A 25,908-nucleotide genomic window follows, 5' to 3' on the forward strand; every position below is an offset into this window, starting at 1 on the left:
TTGGCATGTCTTGGTGTTTTGATTTGGCTTTTTTTTTTTTTTTGGTTGGTACATTAGGTTTAAAAGCGAACATGTTGGCAGAGTTTTTTGGTTTTGTTTTTGAGACAGTTTTTACACTTGTTGCCCAGGCTGGAGTGCAGTGGTGCAGTCTCGGCTCACTGCAACCTCTGCCTCCCAGGTTCAAGGATTCTCTTGCCTCACCCTCCCAAGTAGCTGGGACTACAGGCATGTACCACCATGCCTAGCTAATCTTTTGTATTTAGTAGACACAGGGTTGCACCATGTTGGTCAGGCTGGTCTCAAACTCCTGACCTCAGGTGATCCACACGCCTTGACCTCCCAAAGTGCTAGGATTACAGGCATGAGCCATCATGCCCAGCCACAAAGTTTTTATAATTTAAGATATGTGAAGGCTTGCCTATAACACTGTAGTTCCTAACTTTGCCATTTTATTATGAAAATAGAACTAGATAGAAAATTCTTAACCTCAAAAATCCTAGTTTATCTATTTTTAGTACCTGAACAGTGCATCTTGGTCTCTATCCATTTCATAAAGCCAGACAGTAAAGCATAGTAGCAGTGATTCCGATTCAGAACAGGAATTTCTTTATGGCTTCTTCAAGCTTTCTGTTTAACATTTTTGGTTTGTGTTGTCAATGGGAAATAATAAATGCTTTGTTATCTTTTGAGATATCTGAAGAATAATACAGTTGTTATGAATATGTTTTTATAGTTTTTCCTTCTCAGTTGTAGCAGCTGTGTGGGAAAAGTTCTGTTTATACAATACACATATATAGACATGATTCAATTTGTGATTTGTCAAGTACACAAAGGAGCAAGTGGTTTTATTTGTACCAGACACCATTCTGCACTTGTTAGAACAAAACACTAGCAATAGGACTTGCCGGTATCATTTCTACATGGCTTAACTTTTTTTTCACTGCCCATTTCTTAGCATGAATAAATGGCTTAACCTCTTAAATATTTAAATCAATTTTTATTTGGGTAGGCCATGTAAGAAAAAAAGTGGATAGATATGATAATGACTACTATGACTTTTAGCAAAAGGGGTATATTTAATTTTTATGCACATAGAATTCCCAATCTCATATTGGGGAGGAAGAGAATAACAATATGTTATTCTTCTACCTTCTTATGTATATACTGAGAGACATTTCATTGCTGTGGTATTTGGTTTCCTTATGGGAAGGAAAAATTGGGATAATGATGATACTGTTCTGTGCAATTTTTAATGGGATGGATAGAAATTCACGCTTGTTAATAACTTAAATCATAGCATTTCTCCTTTGTTTTTGGTTAGAACATTAACTTACATTTAACACTTTGGAAAACATGACTGTCAGAAATTTCTGTACCTTAATTCTACCCACCTGCTTGAAGAATAAATGGATGTGATAATATACAATTCTATCATTATTGAAGAAATTCAGAAATGAAGTTTAGCATTCCTGTGGTGACATGTTTTATTGTGAATAGGCTCCGAGAGCCTGGTTTGAAACCGCCAAGTAGGAACATCGCACAGGGGACACCTTCACATGCGCCGCAGCTGTGCAGACTTCACCTCCTGCCACTGCTTGCTCATTCTGGTCCCCGCCTTCTGCCTGTCTGTACCTGGGTACACATGTGCGTGTCTTTTGAGCCCCCATTCAGTTATTTCCTTGTGTTCATTCCTTAGCTACATTCCCAAACCACAGAGTAAGATTGTTTTAAAACCTTTTGGTGCTCATCGTTCAGTTGCCCTCTAAAATTCTTCCCACTCACACACTCTCAACAGTTAAAGAAGGTGTTTCTTCACACCTCTGTAAGCCTTACAGACAGAAAATGGTTCACTTTGGTGAGGTTAAACGTTACTCATATTTATTGGCCATTTGTATTTTTTTTTCATGAATTGCTTACTCAGAATTTGGTGGGTATTCTTTGTGTTGGCCTTACTGATTTGAAAGAGCTTTTTGTTAATAAGCCATAGCCTCTTATTTACAGCTTGCCAGTTTTATTTCATAGCGTTTCTTTTTTATATGTACATGTGCACGTTATTCGATGTTTCTGTTCAGCGTTGGCGTTAGGGTTGGCGAGGCCTTCCCCACTGTGTGCCTGGCAGGAACTGTTGCTCTGTGCTCCTCATGGGAAGCTCTGCCTGTGAGGATCCCGCGCTCTCTGAAAACCCAGCTGCAGTGTTAGGTGCTGTTGGCCAGAAGCACCTCTCCATTCTAAGACTGATCCCAGACTAAGCGCTGCCTAGCCTCCTTTCTGCTAGGTGCGTTAAATGAGATATGGCTTACGTGCAGTATGTGCACAAATCTTAAGTGTATAGTTGGTGAGCTTGACAAATGTGTACACCTGTGCAACTACCATCTCCCTAGAGGTACAGAACATTTTCACCACCTGACAGTTTCTCTGGGCTCCCATCGCCCCATCACCATGGATAAGCACTGTTCTAATGTCCCTTTCCACAGGTGGGTTTGCCTCTTCTAGGATTTCATACAAACACAGTCATATAGTATGTGCTTGTTTGTGTCTCTTTTCATCTGCTGAGCATGGTGACGTTTGGATTCGTCTGTGTTGTCGTGGGATGGTGAGCAGTGTTCCATTGTGTGAACATACCCAGCGTGTTTATCCACTTTGCTCTCAGTGGGTACCTGGGCTGATTCCGTTTCTGGTTCTTATGACTAAAGTGGCTATGAACATTCTTGCGTGGGTCTTTCTGTGGACAAACACAGAAATTTCTTTTGGCAAAAATACCTAGGAGTGGAATTGCCGAGGGAGGTGTGTGTTTAAGAAGCTCCACATGGTTTTCCAGGGGAGTTGTGCCACTCTTGACTCTGACAGGCATCGCAGGAGAGTCCCTGTTGTCCTGCATCCTAGCAGCACTGACGTTTTTCTTTATAATTTTAGCCACTGTAGTAAGACTTGAATTTCGGTATGGTGAGAGCTGAAGAACTTTGCTCTTCTCTCATGAGATTATTTTTGCTATTCTATTTATACATTTGCTGTATAAATGTTAAGAGTTTCATGGAAATTTGTCAGTTTCCATGGAAAAGCCTTTGGGACTTGTGATTGGGATTGTATTGTATCTGGGTATCAATTTGGGAAAAATTGACAATATTTTATTTGTCAACTTATAAATATGGCATGTCGCCCAATTTATAGGTACTCTTTAATTTGTCTCAGCCATGTTTTGCCATTTTTGTTAAACTTATTTCTAATATTTTGGCTTTTTATTATATGGTAAATGGAAATTTTAAAACCTCACTTTCAGTTTACAACTACTATATAAACATACATTTGATTTAAAAAATTTGACATCATATCTGTGACTTTACTGAATTCACTTTTTCTGGTTGGTTGGTTGTGTATTTATTTTCTGAGAATTTTTAAATTGAGAATGAACAGTGATTTTTTTCCTTTTTCCCTCACATTTTTTAATTATGAAAATTTTAAACATACAACTAAGTTGAAAAGTTATTCAGTGAATGTTTATAACCCACTATAAAGAATGTCGTTTTACTATGCATCCATCCATCAGTCCATCTTATTTTTTGAAACATTTTAAAGTAAATGGAGACATACCCCTAAAAATACCTTATTCAGCAAGCATTTCATTAACTGGAATTCCAGTTTGTTCATAGTTTTTTTCTTTTTATGTAAAATTTCCTAACAATGAAATGTGCTGGTCTTAAATACTGCAACCAGTTGCTTAGCTAAACAAATGCATATACCTGGGTAACCTAAAAGCTTATCAAGCTGGAAAGCTGTCAGTCACCCCAGAAAGTTCATTCATGTCCCTTCCCAGTCAGTTTCCCTCCCACCCTTGTTGTTTGTTGTTGTTGTTTATACAGTAGTTTTTGTTCTAGAATTTTCTTTTAAATGGAATCATATTACAAAGTATTTTTTGATAATTTATACCACAGTTTGGTCAGTCACCTGTTGAAAACGTGGGCTGTTTCTAGTTTGGAGCCATTATGAACAGAGCTCCTATAAATATTTTTGTACAAGTCTTTCTGCTGACATGTGTTTTCATTCCTTTGGGGTAATTAGGTTGGGGATTGCTGGGTCACAGGGTAGGTATGTATTTAGTTTTATAAAATGCTGTCAGACCTTTTGCCAAAGTGGCTGTCCCATTTTAAAATCCTACCAACGATGTATGAATGTCCTAGTTGCTTACCTTTGGTATTTTTTTCATTTTGGCCATTCTGATGGGCATGTAGTTGTAACTTATTGTGCTTCTAATTTGCATTTCCCTCATGAACGGTGTGATATTCATCACTTCAAAAAATGTTTAATTGACAAGTAAAATATTCAGCACTTTTTAATGTGCTCACTACACATTCATATACTTTAGGGAGTATATGTTCAAATCTTTTGCCAACATTTTAATTATACTTGGTCTTTTCATTATTCTAGAAACTTTTTATAGGTCTTAGGGACTAGGGGCTATTGGGATGAAATGAATATATTTTGCATGTGGGAATGACATGAATTTTGTGGGAATGACGTAAATTTTGCGGGACCAGAGGTAGAATGCTGTGTTCTGAATGTTTGTGTCCTGCCAAAATTCCTATCTTGACACTTGGGGATTAACGCAGTGCCATCATGGTACTGGGAGGAGGTGAGGCCATGAGGGCGCCACCATGGGATCTGTGCCCTTAATAAAGAGGCCCAAGAGAGCTTCTTTGTCCCTTCCACCATGTGAGGGCACATAAAATGTGCCATCTGTGAGGAATGGGCCCTCGCCAGACACTGAATCTGCTGGCACCTTGACCTTGGACTTCCCTGCCTCCAGAATTGTGAGCAGTAAATTTCTATTGTTTATGAATTACCCAGTCTGAGGTATTTTGTTATAGTGGTCCAAATAGACCAAGACAGAAGTTGGTACTGAGAGTGGGTGTTTCATAGATATTATCTCCCCATCTATGGCTTGTTTGTACATCTTTCAACATTTTTTTTCTTATTTATTCTGTCCTCACAATCTGTCCCCGTCAACATTGTTTTTGATGAGAAGTTTAAAATTTTTTTAATGAAATCTTTTTTTAAATCAATTTTCTTTCTTTCCTGGTTATTGCTTTTTTGTGACCTGAGGAACTTTTGCCTTCCCCAAAGTCACAAGGATGACGTTGGTTTGCTCTAAAAACGTCATCGCTTTAGCTTTTATACTTAGGCCTGTAATGCATCTTGAATGAACTTCTGTGTATATCGTAGTTTGTGGTTCACTTGGTAACATATGGATATCCAGTATCCCAGCTACATTTTTCCAAAAAACTTGACCAAATAGATTTCTTGGGGATCTTTGTAATCAAAAATCAGTTGTGTAATTTAGAATCATAAATGAAAATCTATTTCTGGTGCTCTCTTGTTTCATTGATGTCTTTGTAGATACTTACACAGGTACTGCTTTTCCTTGAAATCTGTTGCTTTATGATGTTATATCTTGAAATAGGTTGTAGGAGCCCTACTTAGTACTTCTTTTTCAAGATTGCTTTGGATTGCCTTTCAAGTTTGTTGCCTTTCCTTGTAAATGTTAAAATCATCTTGTTGGTTTCCACATAAAAGCTTGTTGCCAGGATTATTTTTGGGAACGTGTTGTATCTATAGATGCATTTGGGGGAAATTTTATATTAATATTTGCTCTTTTAATTTGTAAACATGGACTGTCTTTACATTCATTTAGGCTTGTAATTTCTCAGCAGTATTTTATTGCATCTATTGAAATATGGCTTTTCTCTTCTATTCTCATAGTATGGTGGATTATATTGATTTTGTAAACCTTGCATTTCTGAGATATGCCACATTTAATCATGACATTTTAATTGGTTATATCTTTGATGTCAGGTTGTTAATACTTTAATATGGATTTTTACATCTGTATTCTTGAGGGATATTGGTCCATAATTTACTGTTTTTATCTACCTCTTTTTTTAAGATTATGTTGGCTTCATAAAGCAAAGCAGGAAATAGTCTCTCATTTTCTGAAATGATTTCTATAAAATTGGTATTTTTTTTCCTCAAATGTTTGATAGAATTCACCAGCAAAGCCATCTGGGGTTTGATGTGTGTGTGTGTAGAGGTTTGGGAGAAATTTGTGTGTGTGTAACATTTTAATATATTATAAATTAATATGTTAATATATATTATATACAATTTTATATGTGTAAAATAGCCATATATGTATATATTCATACTTCTGTTTCATCTTGGTGTCAGTTTTGGTAAGTTGTATTTATCAAGGAACATGTCTACTTTTACGATGATGAATTTATTGGTATAATGTTTTTCATAATATTTTGTTATTTTAATGTCTGTAGGATCTGTAGTGTTATTCTCTTATATTTCGATATTGGTAGTGTGTGTTTTATTTCCAGACTGTTTTGACTTAGGGCTATATCAATTTAAATAATATTCCAAAGAAGCATCTTTTGGCTTTTTAATTGTTATTTGTATTGCTGTTCTAATTTATTTCTGTTCCTAATTATTTCCTTATTTCTACTAGTTTGGGTGCAGTTTATTTTTCTGTTTTTTTCAAGTAGAAATTTAGATAATTATTTTTTTCTAAGGTGAACATTTAAAGGCACCATTTCCCTGTGAACATTGCTTTAGCTGGATCCCACAGTATTTTCTAACATTTTTTGTGTGATTTCTTCTTCGACTCATGGTTTATTTAGAAAAATTTACTAATAGCTTATTTATTTCTAGATAATGATATTGTTATTGGTGTCTAACTCCCCAGCAGTCAGAGAACATAACCTGTAAGATATTCCATTCACTCTTTTAAAATTTTTATTTAGACTTATTTTATGGCTTACCAAGTGGTCTATCATTATGAATATTTCAAGTGATTTAAAGATACATTCGACAGTTGGATATAACATTTTGTAAATATCACTTAGTTTAATGTGATTGAGTGCTGTTGAAGTCTTTAGTGAATTACATATCTATCAGTTACTAAAAGAGGGATGTTAAAATTTTCAACTGAGTTTGTGGATTACTTTCTCCCTTAAGTTCTGTCAGTTTTCTTTCATATATTTTGAAGCTGTTGTATTAAGTGAATACACGTTTAGGGTTGTTATAGCATCTTAATAAATTGACCTTATAATAAAGAAATGTCCCTATTTATGTCTTGTAATGCTTTCTTGAAGTTTACTTCGGTAAACACCAGCATTAAGAAAAAATAAATTTAGTTTCATGAGAGTCTCCTGATATCTAAGAGTAGTTATAATATTTCCATTTCTTTTTTGTGGGTTTTTGGTTTTTTTTTTTTTTTTTTTTGAGACAGAGTTTCGCTCTTGTTGCCCAGGCTGGAGTGCAGTGGCACAATCTTGGCTCATTGCAACCTCTGCCTCCTGGGTTCAAGCAATTCCCCTGCCTCAGCCTCCCAAGTAGCTGGGATTACAGGAGCCCACCATCACGCCCAGCTAATTTTTTGTATTTTTAGTAGAGATGGGGTTTCACCATGTTGGCCAGGCTAGTCTTGGACTCCTGACCTCAGATGATCTGCCCGCCTCAGCCTCCGAAAGTACTGGGATTACAGGCATGAGCCACTGCACCTGGCCTTGTGGTTTTAATAGACTATTTTTTTAAAGAGTAGTTTCAAATTCTCAGCAAAATTGGGCTGAAAAAATAGAGATTTCCCTATACCCTCTCCCACGCCCCTACACACATACAGCCTCCCTCATTATCAGCATTCCCCACCAGAGTGATACAGCTGTTACACTTGATGCATCTACATTGACACGTCATCACCCCAAGTCCTTAGTTTACATCAGGGTTCACTCTTGGTGTTATGCATTCTATGGGTTAGACAAATGTATAACAACATGGATCTAGTATCATGCAGAGTAGTCTCACTGCCCTAGAAATCCTTTGTGCTCTGCCTTTATGTTTCCTCCTACCCTCTCTTAGCAACCAGTGAGCTTTGTACTGTCTCCACAGTTTTGCCTTTTACAATATGTTGTATAGTTTAAGTCATATAGTATGTAGCCTTTTCAGATGGGCGTCTTTTACCTAGTAATAATATGTTTAAGGTTCCTCTGTGTCCTTTCATGGCTTGATAGTTCATTTCTTTTTGGTGCAGAATAGTATTTTATTGTCTGGGTGTACCACAATATACTTACCTATCCATTTACCTACTGAACGACATTTTGATGGCTTCACAGGTTTTGGCTATTATGAGTAATGCTACTATATAAATATTTGTTTGGAAAGTTTTTATAAGTTTTCATTCATCTTTCTTGGGTAAATACTAGGGATCGTGATTGCTGAATCGTATGGTAAGAGTATGTTTCATTTTGTAAGAAACTGCCAAACTGTTGTCCAAAGTGGCTGTGCCATTTGCTTTCCATCCAACAGGGAGTGGGCGTTTCTATTGCTCCACATCCTCACCAGCATTTGCTGTCATGTTCTGGATTTTGGACATTCCAATAGATGTGTAGTGGTATCTCAGTGTTGTATTAATTGCATTTCCCTAGTGACATATTCTGTGGCACATCTTTTCATGTTTATTTGCCATCAGCATGTCATCTTTGGGGAGATGTCTTTTGCCCATTTTTAAATCAGTTTCACTTGTTAAGTTTTAAGATACCTTTGTTTTGGATAACAGCCATTTGTCAGATAAGTCCTTTGCAAATATTTTCTCTTAGTTTGTGGTTTGTCTTCTCATTCTCTTGAAACACCATCTTTTAAATTATTGTTTACATAGCATTTTCTTTTACCATTCTTTTATTTCTGACTTATCTGTGTCTTTATATTTATGTGGCATCATTTGTAGATAGCATGTACTTGGGTTCTGTGTGTGTGTGTTTTTAATCCATTTTGATGATTTCTGCCCTTTAAGTGGAGCACTCAGTCCACTTACATTTAGTATAATTGTTGATAGGGTTTGATTTAGGTCTAGTGTTTTATTTTTTTCTAGTTCTCTTTTTTTGGTTTTTGTTCCTCTGTTCCTCTTTTCCGCTTTCTTTGGCTAATAATATTATTGAAATTTGACATTTTATTATAATTCTCTAATGGCTTTTAGTTATACTTGTTGATATTATTATGGTTTCTGTTTTTGCCTTTTTTTTAGTGATCGTTGTAGAGTAGTGCTTCTGAGTAATCACTCAGGCTCAGCATCGAATGGGAACTTGTTTGAAACATGAATTACCAGGCTGCATCCCGGGCCTCAGAAATTCTGTGGGAGAGACCTGGCATTTCATGGTTTAAATAAAGGTATCAGATGCTTCTGAAATGCATGATAAAAATCTGTCGTACCACCTTATGTAAAGCAGAAGAATCTTGTAACAGTATAATTCAATTGAGTTTTCTTATTTGTGCTATTGTTATATATTTTCTGTCTACATATGATAAACCCCACAATAGTGTTTTTGGGATTTTGCATTAAACATTATTACACTGTCTTACAAAATTAAGAGAAACAAAAAATGAGTATTTATATTTATTCACAATTTCTGGTTCTCATTCTTCCTGTATATCTGAGGTCCCATCGGTACCATTTTGCTTCAGCCCAAATAATTTTCATTAGTGTTTCTCATGACAGAAATTGTTGGGAGACAATTCTCCATAGGTCTCCTGCATTTCTGCACCTTTTGCAAGCAGTGCACTGGCTGTGTTTCTTCTAGACTACTTTTTCAAGGACATTCATAGAGAAGACAAAAGTCATTTCTCCTGCCAGAGGCTGGAGCAGGCATGCTCACTATCCATCATAAAAGTTTGCCTTTTTAAGCTCAGGGTTCTGCTCCTGTGACATCGTCCATTGCACGCAGAGGTGTCATCCTCTGGGGACTGAGGCACAGCACACCGGAGCAGGAACATGTTGGTACCCTGGGTACTGCGCTTGCTCCCGGTTCACATTGATCCATGACTCAAGAGTCTCTTGTCGTCTGTGAGCGTTCTTGAAATTGTGGCAAGCTCACTTGTTAGCTTCTGTCCTCCTTGTGGTTTTTCTCAAAGAGGAGGATGGGAGTCTCATGGGTCACTTGGTGAGATTTTAGGAAAATCCATGGGATTTGTAGCTGACATATTGACCAAATTGTTATCCTAGTGATAAATGGTCCTTCACTTTGCTGCCTGCTAATGAGGGGAAATTGGGGAGATGGTTTTAAACACAGCTGCCCAAACAATGCCCTGGTTATTGCTAATTCTTCTCTGGGTGGGAGGATGTCTTCACCCTTTGGTGGGCAGATGGTTCTGACCCTTTTCAAACAGTTAAAGGTGAGAAATTGATAACCACCAGGGGTGGAAAGCAGGCAAATTGTTTCAGCTGAATGTTGGCTGGTTCTTTTGGGAGAAGAAGGGGTGGGACTTGTTAAGGCAGAAGGCTAACAGCTAGGTTGCCACATGGTTGGCTCTTCCAGCACTGGTCCTGCCAACCTCAGATGCGCTGGGAGATGACAGTAAAAGGCTTAATTATTTTTGTAGTGGACCCTGGCAGCTTTAGGGACGTGCACCCGTGTCGGAGATTACCCTGACGTAGACAAACACCTGTGGGGAAATGTTAGTGTCTAATAAGATCATCTACTACTATTCCAGCTCTTACTGCCCCAGATGAGGTTTCCAGTGCTAATGATGATGACCCACTGGAGAGTGAGAAATTTAACCCAAACAAGTTGACGTACATTCTTGCCGTCCACTCCACTGCTCTGGGAAATTCTCCCCTGGCCCTTCCATTAAAGCCACGTGATAACCCATGAGATGTTACCATGACTGTGGGGCCCGCATTGGTCAAAATGGAGGACATAATCAATCTGTGTAAGCGACCTAAAATTGCCTTGTCCCTCTTGCATCTGGCCCTTGCTTACAGAAGGGCTGGGTATGAGTAGGGTATCATTGGTAAACAGGTGAAAATAGCTCCCGAAATAGGAAACATACAATTTTGTCCTGGTGGAAGGAGAGCAACAATGCTAGTACCTAGGGAAGTGGGGTGCATTACACCTTGGGAAGTTCTGGGACAGGGAACATTAATGATCCTTGTCATTCAGAACCACCCCTAGAGCCTTCCTCAGGGATGAAAAAGCCCTGGTGTGGTTCTCCCAGATTTTTGCAAGGGACCGAAGTGAAGCTTTTGGATCTGCCATTCCTCCTTGCCAGACCACTCTGGTGACGATTTGGTGCATTCCTTTGACCCATGCTGAGAATTCTATCAGAAGCAGCAGGGGATGGTGCCAGCGCCTGCACCTGCCACACAGAACACCTGCTAGCACCTCTGGCTGTCTGCCCACCCATACTCATGGCCATGGCACAGATGAGTGCCACCTGACTGGTGGAGCAGGCAAACAGGATAGATTGGACTGACCACTGTCAGGCAGTTCTTCCAAAAACAAGGGCAAGACTCAATGATTGAACTGAGCTGTAGACCTTTAAGAGCCATAGCCATCTAGAAAGCTCTGTTGAAGGCACTGTCAGCCTATGCCCCTATGATGCAGGGCTCACTGGTAATTGTAAGCAGCACTTTCCAGGACCAATGCAACACTGAGACTACACTCTCCCTCTGTGAAGGGCAGGTATTATCTCCCTTGTCTTCCTCCTAGAAGCATGGTGACTTGCACCTTAGCAGTGATCATCAGAGAACTTTGAGTATGTAAAGAAAAAAACTCCATCAGATCCTGTAGTCCTCATAGAACAGTGGCAAACTCTCCAAAATGAGTCTACCCTTGAGTATCTGGGGCAGCCCCCCAGAGGGATCATTGACTCACCATGTGTGTGCATCCTACAAGTAGCTTTCCCCACTGTGAGAGCCATAGACATGGTGGTAGGAAATTTGTCCGTGACGTTCTCTAAAGTGATCCATAAAAGCATCTGGAAGCATTCATTAATGGATGATAGGATTGCTGTGGATTTCCTCCTTTGGGCCAAGACACAGTTCATGCAATTGCTAACACATCTTGTATTATCTGTGTCAGTGGCCCCAACCAAAAGGAAATGTCCATTCAGAAGCTTCAGGAGAAAGCCACATGGCTTGCTAAGGTTGACCCTGATGTTTTATGGTATTGCTTTAGCTGGCTGGGTCCAGGATGCTGGGAAGCATGGTTAAGGTCAGAATTTTAGTTTGGCTCATCATGATAATTGGAGTTCTGTTGATAGCAGCTTTTATTAGATGTGTGAGACAAATTGAGTGGATTTGGTTCCAGCCTGTATTAGATTGATCAGAGTAGCTAATGGAGTGGATACGCAGAGGGAAATTTGACAGAAGCCAAGACAGTATAAATACAAGGAGTGGGTCTTGTTGGGAGAGAGTTCTCCAGGGATCTTTTGCATTTCTGTATGTCTCTGGAAAAGAGAGTGAGCGCATTTGTGGTGGACTGTCTTTTCAGTAGTGTTGGTGTAAGCAGTTAGCCTCGGAGACAAGATAGTGTCTCCAGGCCATAGGTAAGTTTGTTTACTGCGCTGTAGGATAAAGATGGGATGTGGGCAGGCATGCCCATTATAAGCATTTGGGATCCCCAAGCTCAGGGATCCTTTCTTGTAATGTAACCTATTGTTCCAGCAGTTTTTACCTGACTGTCTTTGTATTGCCCTGTAGGAATTACAGGCTCAGGTAACCGGTACAAGCAATGCTAATAGGCTGACAGCTGCTCCTGCTGTGGGTAGGAAAAGCGGTAGTCCCCGTTTACCCTTTAAGCTTTCACTTTCCACAGTTTCAGTTACCCGTGTTCAACCATGGCCCAAAAATATTAAATGGAAAATTTTAGAAACTATTTATAATTTTTTTTTTTTCTTTGAGGCAGGGTCCCACTCTGTCACACAGTCTGGAGTACAGTGGTGTGATCACAGCTCACTGTAGCCTAGACCTCCTTGGCTCAAGTAATCCTCCTACCTCAGCCTCCCAAGTAGCTGGGATTACAAGTGTACTCCACCAGGCCCAGCTAATTTTTTTATATTTTGTAGAGATGGGGTCTTGCTATGTTGTCCACGCTGGCCTCAAACTGCTAGGTTCTAGCAATGCTGCCACCTCAGCTTTCCAAAGTGCTGGGATTACAGACGTGAGCTGCTGCGCCCAGCCAATTCATTATTTTAACTTGTGTACCGTTCTGAGCAGGGTGATGAAATTTTATGTTGTCTTGATGTGTCTTGCCCAGGACGTGAATTGTTCCTTTGTTCAGTGTCTCCATGCCATAGATGCTACCACCTCATTAGTGACTTAGTAGCTGGTTCAGTTATCAGATGGATCAGAGTGCATATAGGGCTGGGTTTTATCCGAGGTTTCAGGCATCGGCAGGGGGTCCTGGAGTATATCCCCCACTGATAAGGGGTGACTGTTATACTGTTTCTCTGATGAGGACTCTTGTCTTCTGCCAGCATCCATGAAAATGTCAAAAACAAGTTATAGCTTGATAGTTTGCAAGCAGGTAAAATCTCAGACCCTTCAAATTTCCTTTTGTCTCTTGCAAAAAGTTCTTTTAGCTCTTATTCTTCTGAAAGTGTCTTTATTTCACTTCCCCCTTTCTTTAAACTGCTTTTTTGAGATTAACTCACATACCAGTTTACCCATTTAAATTAGAGAATTCAGTGGCTGTTAGCATATACAGTTTTGTGTCCGTCACCACAGTTGAGTTTAGTACATTTTCATCACCTCAAAAAGAAATCTAGTATCCATTAGCTATCATCTTCCTATTTACCCCTATTACCTTCCCCCCAGCCCTAAGCAGCCACTAGTCTATTTTCTGTCTCTATAAAATGGCCCATTCTGGTTATTTTTTATAAATGGCATCATGTATGTGACTGACTTCTTTTACATAGCGTAAGGTTTTTAAAGTCCATCCATGTTGTAGCTTGTATCAGTACTTCATTCCTTTCTGTGGCTGAATAATATTCTGTAGTATAGATATGCCACATTTTGTTACTTACTCATCAATTAATAGACATTCGGATTGTTTCTACTTTTTGAGTATTATAAACAGTGCTGCTATGAACATTCTTCTGTAAGTTTTGGTGGGGACAGGTTTTCTTTCTGTTGGGTAGATACCTAGGAGTGGAGTTGCTGGGTCATATGGTAACTCTAATTATTCGAGGAACAACGAGACTGTTTTCCAATGTGGCTGTACCATTTTACATTACCACAAGCAGTACATGACAGTTCCCATTCCTTTCCACCCTCACCACTGCTTACCCTTTTTATTACAGCCATCCTACCGGCTGTGAAGTGTACCCGCATTGTGGTTGTGATATGCATTTCCCCGATGGCTAATGATGTTGAGCGTCTTTCCGTGTGCTTTACTGGTCATTTGTGTATCTTCTTCGGAGAAATGTCTATTCAGGTCCTTTGCCATTGTTAAACTGGGTTGTCTTTTTATTATTGAACTGTAAGACTTTATATGTTTGATATAAGTCCCTTATCAAAACAATTTTTTTCCTCCCATTCTGTAGGTTATTCTCTCACTTTCTTGGTGGTATCCTTTGAAGCACAAAAGTTTTTAATTTGATATCTAGTTTAATCCACTTTTTTTCTTTCGTTGCCATTGCTTCTGGTGCCATATGCAAGAAATCACTGCCTAATTTAAAGTGACAACAAATTACACCGCTATATTCTTTTAAGAATTTTATAATTTTAACTCTTTCTTGTAGATCTTTGACCAACTTAATGTGTGGTATGAGGTGTAAAGGTCCAACTTGCCTCTTTGGCATATGGATATCCAGTTGTCCCAAGATTATTTGTTAAAAAGATTATTCTTTTCCCCATGGAATGGTAGTGGCAGTGTTGTCCAAAATATTTGACCATATATAAGGGAGTTTATTTCAGAGCCTTCTATTCCATTAGGCTATATGTCTGTAGTTCCACGCTGCCAGTTTCATAGTATATTAATTACTGTAGCTTTGTATTAAGTTGAAACCAGTTAGTGTGAGTTCTTCAACTTTTTCTTCTTTTTGAAAATTTTTTGGGCTGTTCTCAATTGTTCTTACCAATTCCATGTGAATTTTGGGATTAGCATGCCAGTTTCTACAAAGAAAACAACTTTAACGTTAATAAGAGTTACGTCGAATCTAAAGATCAATTTGGAGAGTTTTAAGGTATTAATAGTATTAAGTCCCCAAATCCATAAACATGGAATGTCTTTCCATTTAATTAGATATTTATTTCAATAATGCTTTATAGTTTCCACTTTATAAGTTTTACACCTCTTTTATTCCTGTTTTTTTTCTTTTTGGTGATATAACTGAGACTTTCTTAATTTCATATTTGGTTTGATCATTGCTACTGTATAGAAATACAATGCAGTTATTCCATTTTAAAAATTGATTTTTGTATGTTGCTTTGTCTCTTGCAATCTTGGTGAACTTCTTTGTTCTAATAGTTTTTAATGGACTCCTTAAACTTTTCTGTATAGAAGAGTATGTCATATGCAAATAGCAATAATTGTACGTCTTCCTTTCCAATTCAGATATCTTTGTGTTTCTTGTCTAGTCACTCAGCCAGAACTAGCTAGAACTCCAATACAATGTTGAATAGAAGTGGCAAGAACAAACATCTTGTTTTTCTGATCTTAGGGGGAACCTTTTAGTCTTTCAGTATTCTGTGTGATGTTATTTGTGTGTTTTTCATAGATTCCTTTTATTAAGTTGAGGAAGTTCCCTCTATTTCTAGTTTACTGACTTCTTTTTTTTTTTTTAATCATGAAGAGGTGTTGAATTTTCTTAGGTGTTTTTTCTGCATCTGTTGAAACAATATGTGATTTTTTCCCCTTTATTCTATTGATGTGGCATATGAATGTTAATTGACTTTCACATATTAAACCAGCCTTGCATTTTTGGAATAAATCCTTCTTGGTCATGGTCATTTTTGTATATTGCAGAATTCAATTTGCAAATGTTTTGTTGAGGATTTTTGTGTCTATATTCATAAAAGAGGTATAGGTCTATAGCTTTCTTGTGATGTCTTTTGTTTTGGTATTAGGTAAATAGTGGCCTCATATAAAGTGTGGTAAATTGTTTTCTAATTACTGGAAGAGTTTATGAAGAACAGGTATTTAAAAAAATTTTGGTAGAATTCACCAGTGAAGCTATCTAATCCTATGCTTTTTTTAAGGGAGGTTTTGATGATCAGTCTTATATAGGCCTGTTTAGATTTTCTTGGTTCATTTTGACTAGTTTGTATCTTTCTAGGAATTTGTTTATTTCATCTGAGTTGTTAAAATTATTGGCATATAGTTGTTCATAGTATTTTAATTATTTTTATTTCCATATGGTTTGTAGTAATGTTCCCTCTTTAATTCCTGGTATTAGAAATGTGGATGTTTATTTTTCTTAATCAAAATAAGTAAAAGTTTGTCAATTTTGTTAATTTTTTTTAAAGAAACTTTTGGTTGTGTTGCTTTTAAAATATTGCTTTTCAGTTTATTAAGTTCTAAATTGTTTCTTTTCTTCTGCTTGCCTTGGGTTTAGTTTCCTTTTTTGCCAGTGTCCTAAGATAAAGGGTTAGGTTATTGATTTGAGGTCTTTCTTCTTTTTAGTGTAGGTGTTCACTGGTAGAAATTTCCCTCCCATCACTGCTTTTGCTGTATTCCATAAGTTTTGGTATGTTGTGGTTTCCAACTTCTCTTGAGACATTTTGGGGGGAGGTGGCCCATTTATTATTTAGCATGGGTTAATTTCTGCATATTTATGAATTTTCCCAACTTCTTTGTTATTTTCAGTATCATCCCCATTTGGAGATAGAACTTGCATGATTGCAATCCTTTTAAATGTACTGAGCTTATCTTAAGACTTAGCATATGGTCTGTGCTGGCGAGTATCCTGTGTGTGCTTGAGAAGAATGTATATTCTGCTGTTATTGGGTGCAGAGTTATCTCCTTGTCAGACTTGCATAATGTTTCCATCACAATAATTAATGGAGCAGTTTGCCTGCCCCTGGATGTCTTATTGCTCCTTCACAGTCTGATGCTGAGATCTCAAGCTATGGCTGCCTGCTGGTTAACTCAAAGAATGGTTTTCATACCTTTTTTTTTTTCTTTTTTTGGAGACGGAGTCTTGCACTGTCGCCCAAGCTGGAGTGCAGTGGCTCGATCTTGGCTCACCGCAACCTCCACCTCCTGGTTCAAGCAATTCTCCTGCTTCAGCCTCCTGAGTAGCTGGGACTACAGGTGTGCACCACCATGCCCAGCTAATTTTGTGTATTTTTAGTAGAGACGGGGTTTCACCATGTTGTCCAGGCTGGTCTCAAACTCCTGACCTCGTGATCCGCCCGCCTTGGCCTCCCAAAGTGCTGGAATTACGGGCGTGAGCCACCGTGCCCGGCCCACATTTTTTTACTAGCTGGAAAAGATCAAAAGAATAATAATATTTTATGATGTGTGACAGTTATAAAATTCAAATTTTAGTGTCCATAGATAGAGGGTTTTTTTGTTTTTGTCTTTGTTTAATGCCATTTCATTCATTACATATTGTGTCTCGCTACTTCCTTGCTACAAGAACAGGGTTAAGTGATTGGGAGACCAGATGACCCATAAGCCTAAAACATTTACTCTTTGGCAGTTTATGTAAAGTTTGCCAACTCCTGGTCTAATGTGTCCACTATGACTTCCTTATGTATACTCAGTCTGGCCACTGAGTATGCCTAAAAACGGAGCACACACCTACCCTTAGCTGCGGAGGCTACTGTTGCTTTTCCTCTTTGCTCAATTTCCTGAGGAGGGAGGGACAGGATCTGCCTGGGGCCTGGCAGCAGCAGGTCCCCAGGGATGCTGGCCCTGGGGGAACCAGTGGTACATGGTTAAGGAGGGAGGGGAAACAAAAGCAGTGTGCTCCACCAGGCTCCTGCCTCGGCTCTAAGGAAACAGAGGAAAGCAAACGGGAATACTCTGGTTTAGTATACTGCCCGCTTCTGGAGTGGACATTGATTTAAGGTGGGTTGGGCAGGAGGCAGGGGGAACATGAAACATAGCTTTCCTACAAGACATAATCTCTTTGCCCCTTTTCTTTTAAAACTCTTAAACTATTTCTGCAAAAACGTCATTTATGTGGACTTTTCCGGAAATATGTCTTTTACTTAAATTGAAATAACACCCTCATACACAACTATTCACAAGTGAAGGAGCAAGGGAAAAATCGCTTTCAAAAGCTTTCCCTGCTATGATACGGACCGCGTGGACTCGCCCTTGCTGACCTGACGTTAATTCTGACTCTGTGGAGATCTGTCAGACGTGAAATCGGCCCTGTGATGAGCTAAGGTCTTGCTGTTCCTAATCCTTTTTTCTCAGAAGCAATAATATGTATTTAATTTTAGGCTGTTCAGTAGTTAAGGGCTTCAGTTTTCTCTATCTCAAGTAGATATACTGGAGAGTTTTTTATTTCTTTGAGAGCAGAGAAAATGATGGGGATGGGGTATTCTCCCGTTCTCTACGATCATCTGCACTTCTACTCATTAGACTCGAGTATTTGGGGATGTTAGAGAACCAGGCATGCCATAGTTTCGCCTGACCTACCTCTAACTGCCAGAAATGTACTGACGTTCTTAATAATTGATAGGTGCAGACCTTTGCGTTCTTAATTAAAGAGCCACTCCGTGGCTGTAGGCCTCTGCCCACAAGATACAGAGTCACATGCTGCCCCCAGGATGCAAGCTGATGCTTTTATAGTAACTGCAGATGTAACAACAGATTCTAGGTATTTCTTCAGTAACGTATGGAGGCACTATGTCACATAATTCTTGTTCATGTGAGTAGCGGAAGATCTCTCTTCCATTTACGCTTCAGATGTTCAGGTAGTAGAATTTGTCACGGTGATAAAACGTGCTTACAAGGCAGGGTTGTGTGAATTGATAAATTTGATCCAAAATGTATTGGTCATCCATTTCAATGATTAACAGCATCTCCATTGAAAGATGTTAGTGTAAAATTAATTAAAACCAAGATTTGAAAATAACCTGATCGCTCTAGACTGTTTTATTACAATCAAGTATGATGTTCTCTGTTGACCTTTTTAGTTTTAATTGAGTGCTTCTGAATGATACTTGTGATACAGATCATATGTTTCTTTGATGGCAGTTTCACACCACAGAAGGTTCTCAGCGCCTTGTAGCTCATTGCTGTCACCACTCCAGGCTGTTGCCTGGGTGCCCGCTGCTGGAACCCTGGGATGACCAGGCACAGCTGCAGATGCCTCGAGCTGCTCCAGCCATGAGTGTGGAAACCAACTCGGTGGTCAGGCTTCAACACAGAAATAGCAGAGAGCCCCTTTCAGTCACAAGAAACATAAGTCACCTAATGCATATCCACACGTTCTCAGCATAAAAATTTAGCATCTTGTTTGACTTACTTTGAGGGAAATTGCCCACAACCCAAATGGCCTATTACTATTTTATTGAGGTTGCAGAAGAGATCATTTTATCATCTATTGTGGTTTTTGCTATTTTTGATGTTTCCTAATGAAACTTGCACTTTTCCCCCCAAATTTTGATTTTTTTTAAACTATTTTTTTCCTTTTATGAACAGGTTGAAAGGATTGTTGACAAAAGGAAAAATAAAAAAGGGAAGACAGAGTATTTGGTTCGGTGGAAAGGCTATGACAGCGACGACGACACTTGGGAGCCGGAACAGCACCTCGTGAACTGTGAGGAATACATCCACGACTTCAACAGACGCCACACGGAGAAGCAGAAGGAGAGCACATTGACCAGAACAAACAGGACCTCTCCCAACAATGCTAGGAAACAAATCTCCAGATCCACCAACAGCAACTTTTCTAAGACCTCTCCTAAGGCACTCGTGATTGGGAAAGACCACGAATCCAAAAACAGCCAGCTGTTTGCTGCCAGCCAGAAGTTCAGGAAGAACACAGCTCCATCTCTCTCCAGCCGGAAGAACATGGACCTAGCGAAGTCAGGTATCAAGATCCTCGTGCCTAAAAGCCCCGTTAAGAGCAGGACCGCAGTGGACGGCTTTCAGAGCGAGAGCCCCGAGAAACTGGACCCCGTCGAGCAGGGTCAGGAGGACACAGTGGCACCCGAAGTGGCAGCGGAAAAGCCGGTCGGAGCTTTATTGGGCCCCGGTGCCGAGAGAGCCAGGATGGGGAGCAGGCCCAGGATACACCCGCTAGTGCCTCAGGTGCCCGGCCCTGTGACTGCAGCCATGGCCACAGGCTTAGCTGTTAACGGGAAAGGTGAGTGTCTAGGGAGCTGCTCGGGCTCCGTGGTGATCCCAGAGGGCTTGGGTCCATCTCTAGAGATCAGGCCTTGAGCCGGGGAGAGTCCGGGGCTTCTCACGGCATCTGCTGGAGCCTTGCAGAGATTTCGCCAGCTTCTCCTTTCTTCGCTGGAAGCCTTTGATAGTTCTCTTAATTCGGCACTAGTTTTTTCTGTGTAATTCGCCATCCACAGACTGTGCTACCACACTGACTTGCTTTAAACAGTATCTCCCTCTCACTAGGTTATTAGGTGAGTAAGTTTTTACAGCAAGTTTCTGAAGCTGTCTACCTTTCTTCACCTCTGAAGTGCTGAGTCTTGTCTCGTGTTAAGCGTTTTCTTCTAAGTGTGGCCAGCATTGATACAGAAGTGCTGGTTCTTATTTTGCTCATCTCTGTGAATACCCAGGAATGCCTTTCAGTGGGAGCGTTGCTAACCCAGCAGAGCCTTTGGGAGCCGGGCTCGTTTCTCTGTTGTGATCAGCAGTGCAGGTGCCATTGCTTCCCCCGTCAGAGCCCAGTCTGCCTGGCACCGGTGGTGTCCTCTGTTTTACTCTCATCCCCAGCCCCGCTCCTGGGTTCTGCAGCTGCCTTGGTTGTGCCATGACCTGTCCATCTCCCAGGACAGCACAACTGGGAGTTCACACAGGTGGCTTCCTTCTCCTCACTTGCCACACTGTGCCGGCCACAGTTTTCTCTTACGAGGCCTCATGACTTCTCACCTGCTGGAGCTTTCTAATAGGGCTTCCTGCTTCCTGCCTTCTGACAGCTCCCATCCCTTTTCAGTCATTCTTGAACGAGGGTGGTGTCCACTGGTGCCCCCACCCCATTGCCTTCAGTAGCAGGTGTGCCCTGTGTGTCTGCGACCTGGCGCTCCGCTGCCCTCTGGCTCGCTCTCTCTGTCAGCACCAGGGCCGCACGTGGTCCCTTCCTCTCCATCTGCTCAGGGGCCCCCACCACCTGGCCCTCTCCTCTCTCTCCCTTCTGAGTTGTAGTCTTAAAATTGTCTCTTTAGCCGGGCGTGGTGGCTCATGCCTGTAGTCTCAACACTTTGGGAGGCCGAGGAGGGCAGATCGCTTGAGGTCAGGAGTTCGAGACCAGCCTGGCCAACATGGTGAAACCCCGTCTCTACTAAAAATACAAAAATTAGCCAGGTGCGGTGGCGCACACCTGTAATCCCGGCTACTCAGGAGGGTGAGGCACAAGAATCGCTTGAACCCAGGAAGCAGAGGTTGCAGTGAGCCGAGATGGTGCCATTGCACTCCAGCCAGGGTGACAGAGTGAGACTCCGTCTCCCCCCAAAAAAAAAAAAAAAAATTGTCTGTTTACCTGTGTGTGTCTCCTCCAATCCAAGCTCAGTAGAATAATAGCAAACAAAATGCAATGGTGTTGGTTTGTTGGGGAGCTACTTTCCTCTAAAGCGAAGTGTTCACTAAGACATTCTAACCGTCCTGCTGTGGTGCATTCAACAGGTTTTCTCCTCGGCCCAGGCCCTTGTGTAGCAAAAAAGTGGAATATGAACTGAAATCTGGGGTTTCCCTTTGACAGGAAATTGCCATCTTGCCAATGTTTTTCAGATACACACTTGACCCAAACGGTGCCTTTTCCGGCTTCATTGGAGCTTGTGAACTTGTTTGCAGGTTTGACTTCCTATATTGTTTGACCTCATGGATACAGTTTTCTCTTACTTAGTTGTATGTGAGGGATCAGAGAAGTTCAGAGGCAGGAGGGACTCACTTAATAGCACGCTCTATTTTGCAGTTAGGGAAGTCGAGTCCAGAGAGAAGGTGATGTTCATGGAGAGAACCGAAGCCAGAAGGGGAACCAGAGCCACGTGCCTTAGTGCCTCCCTGGCGTTCTTCCCAGCATTGCTTGTTGCCTCCTGGACAGATAAGCACCTCCGTCTTCATTGATGACTTGGGGGCCAGGCACGGTGCTGGACTGTAGTGCTACCAAAAAGGACTGACGATCTATAGTCCGTGGGCTTGGCCCTGCCCCGCTCCTGGTTTTGTATGACCTGCAAGCTCAGAATGGATTTTACATTTCCTGATTTTGGAAAAACAAAAAAATCAGGAGGAATATTTACTAACGTGAAAATATAAGAAATTAAGATTTCTGTGTTCATACATAAAGTTTTCTTGGAACACAGCTAACCATCCATTACTGTGAATGAATGGAGCTATCCATTCATTTACTTCCACCACCAATCCCGGCTAATTTTTGTATTTTTAGTAGAGACAGGGTTTCACCACGTTGGCCAGGCTGGTCTCAAACTCCTGACCTCAAGTGATTCGCCTGCCTTGGCCTCCCAAAATGCTGGATTACAGGCGTGAGCCACTGCATCTGACCTACTTGGCTCTTTACAGAGAGGATACCTGATCTCTACTCTTAGGAGGCCATAGATCTGTGAGCCCCCTTTTTTGTCCACGAAAGTTGTATGTGTGTGTGTATATATACACGTGTACATATGTGTATATATACATATGTGTGTACGTGTATGTGCACATATGTGTATATATGTGTACGTGTGTGTATGTATACATATATGTATATATCTATATACACATGTGCATATGGGTATATGTGTGTCTATATGCACATATATGTACGTGTGTATATGTACCTATACACATATATGTACATATGTGTATATACGTACGTGCACAGATGTGTACATGTGTGTAGATACATATATGTACAGATGTGTATATATACATATGTGTGTATATATGTGCATATATACATGTATGTATATGTGTGTATATATGCATATATACATGTATGTATATGTGTGTATATATGCATATATACATGTATGTATATGTGTGTATATATGCATATGTATATATACATAGATATATTTGTATATATACATATATGTATACATGTATGTGTATATATGTATATATGTATATATACGTGTGTATATATGTGTGTATATATGTTATGTGTTTATGTATATATGTGTGTGTATATATATACACACATTTTTTGTTTTGAGAATCCTTGATTTTCAAAACTTCGAGCCAACAAGGTTAAGAGCTCTAGTCCTTAACCTGCACGTCCAGTTTTGGTTGGAGACCACCTCCAATGCGATCTTGCTGGTTCCCTCTCGTGTGTTAGTTCTTTCAAAATGAACTGCAGCCCTCGCCAGATCCACATTGCGCTTTCACCACATGTGAAACAATTCGCAACAAGAACCTTCATTCCTTTATATTTCTTATATAAGGAAGATAATAGCTTCCATTTAAATGAGGATTTAGTGACTTCCTTTCTAAAAAACATCCATCCACACGTGTGGCATTGGTTAAACCAAAAGGGATGTGTAAGCATAGAATCTTAAATTATTTTACCTTGTTGTGCGGAGTTGGGAGGTTGGGTTGGGAATGACAGTATTTTTCCAAGGCCCTCACCATCATTTTTCTCCAAAGCTATGATCTCTACCCCTCTCTCACTTCTGCCTGGGCGCTGGTCAGATCAGCCCTGACCCCTGTATACTGCTGAGAATATAATCACTAGTTAGAGGAAAATAGAAGCCGTTAGGGAGCATTTTTAGGACAGTGGTGAATGACATCCCCTGCGGCCTTGATCTAAATCAGGCTTGCAGATTAACAAGGAGGAAGTCTTTCTGGAAGAAAAGCAACTGCAAAGCTGGTGGAGCCCCTGACAGCAGGCCGCCTGCGGATTCGGGAGGGTCAGTGCTGTCGCTGCCCTGGTCCCTGTGCAGAGAAGAGCTTTGTTATACTCTGCTAGATCGTAAGCTCCAAGAAAGCATTTTGTTTTTCCAGACTAAATCGAACTGTGCCCAGAATGGTGCCTGCCGTGTAGTCAGTGCTCTGCAAGTACTTGTGGATGGAGTGATTCCAGTAGAATGGGTGCGCATGGAAGACAAGGGTTGTTGTAAGGAGTCATTTGTGGCCTGGGTCTTTTGCTCAGAGAGGAGGGAAGGAGAGCAGGAGGGGAGAAATGCTATTGAAATAACAACATATATGGCCAGAAACACAGACATTCCAGAAAGCCCTCGTTCGCCCTCCGGCACATGCTTCCTGAATGAGGAGAAGCCGCGCTGAAGCTCTGTTAGGCTGTTGGTCCACACTCAGACACTTTTTAAGCCATTGTTTGTTTTTACTTTCTAGATTAATTTTAGAGCTACGTAAAGAAACTGATTTGTTTTTCTAAAACTAATTGAAGTAGATACTGGTGGAGTCATTGGGAAACGAACCATCATTGAAAACATTAATCATATACTGAAGGAATATTTTTGCCACCAAAAACCACAGATATTTGAATATCTGTGAACCCAAAGAATGAATGTTTCTGGAGTATTTTCACACACACTCACTTTTATAGAATAACCATATATGTGTTTGCTTTTTAATTATTTTAAGTATGACGCAAAGGCTTAAATGAATATATTATTTCACTCAGAAATGTGAGAAATTCTAAAATTTAGGTGATGCAGCTAGCTGTCTTCTTTCTCTCTATCAATGTTTAATGGTAATTTCTTGCTCTTTTAATTCCCTAATGAATTAATCCTACAAAAGAAGTAATTGCTTTTAAAAACTGGATTATCGTAACTTTGTCCTTTCATGGATTCAAACATATAATTCATCATCATTCCATAAGTATGAAATTTCAGAAAATGCTATTAGCAAACTTAAAACAAATAGGTGTAAACCTTATCAGTGTTGTGACATAGGGTTGGCTTTTGGATTTCATATTGAAGCCAACAGACGTAGTAGGAAAATGACTGAGGAAATATTAATACCTTAGCACACCTTGCATTTCATGAGCATTTCAACCAAAGGAAACTCCTAAGAGAAAGTGTTGAGGAAAACCTGGCTGCTTCTGAGGAGCCGGAGTGTGATTTCCTCTCAGTAAGAATATGAGTAGATGATCCATCTCCCTTTCCTCTGTGATTATCAGGGAAGTATAAGAGGCACAGCTGCCCTCTAGGAAGAAGCCCCAGGGCTTTCTAGGGCCTTTTATGATTTAGTCTCAGAAATTAGAACTTAACCCCAGGGAAGATTAACAAATCAGGAGACCAGGCCAGGTGTGGTGGCTCACACTTATAATCCCAGCGCTTTGGGAAGCTGAAGCTGGAGGATAGCTTGAGGCCAGGAGTTTGAGACCAGCCTGGGCAACATAGTAAGGACCCCATCTTTATAAAAATAAAAACTATTTTCCTAGGTTTTGAAGGTTTTTGTTTTGTTTTGTTTTTTAAATTATCCAGGCATGAGGCCAAGGCGGGCGGATCATGAGGTCAGGAGATCAAGACCATCCTGGCTAACAGTGAAACCCTGTCTCTACTAAAAATACAAAAAAAATTAGCCAGGCGTGGTGGCAGGTGCCTGTAGTCCCAGCTACTCGGGAGGCTGAGGCAGGAGAAAGGCGTGAACCTAGGAGGCAGAGGTTGCTGTGAGCCGAGATCACGCCACTGCACTCCAGCCTGGGCAATTGAGCAAGACTGCGTCTCCACCAAAAAAAAAAATCCAGGCATGGTGACTACATGCCGCCTGTAGTCCCAGCTACTTAAGAGGCTGAGGTGGGAGGATTACTTGAGCCCAGTAAATCAAGGCTACAGTGAGCTATGGTTGCACCACTACACTCCAGCCTGTTCCACAGAGCAAGACCCTGTCTCAAAAAGAAAAAAAACGAAAAGGCAGCAGTGCCCAGACCAGCGCCCAGAGGTAGCAGCTATTCCCTGGGGCCACAGCAGGAAACCTCCACTTGAAAAGAGAAGACATTTGAAGTCAAGTTACAGCAAACAGGCAATTAGAAGTGTGT

At 40.4% G+C, this 25,908-nt stretch overlaps 1 protein-coding gene across 11 annotated transcripts in view; it reads left to right on the top strand.

The window, feature by feature from the left end:
- Positions 1-25,908, top strand: part of CDYL (chromodomain Y like) — a 251,059-nt gene that overhangs the window by 167,793 nt on the left and 57,358 nt on the right. For all 11 annotated transcript variants that reach the window (XM_054685437.2, XM_063811870.1, XM_063811871.1 and 8 more), the window contains 1 exon segment: positions 19,434-20,100. In XM_054685437.2, the coding sequence (XP_054541412.1) occupies positions 19,806-20,100 (295 nt within the window). In that variant the 5' untranslated portion in view covers positions 19,434-19,805.

Source organism: Pan troglodytes, chromosome 5, assembly GCF_028858775.2.
Source record: "Pan troglodytes isolate AG18354 chromosome 5, NHGRI_mPanTro3-v2.0_pri, whole genome shotgun sequence".
Taxonomy (NCBI): Eukaryota; Metazoa; Chordata; class Mammalia; order Primates; family Hominidae; genus Pan; species Pan troglodytes.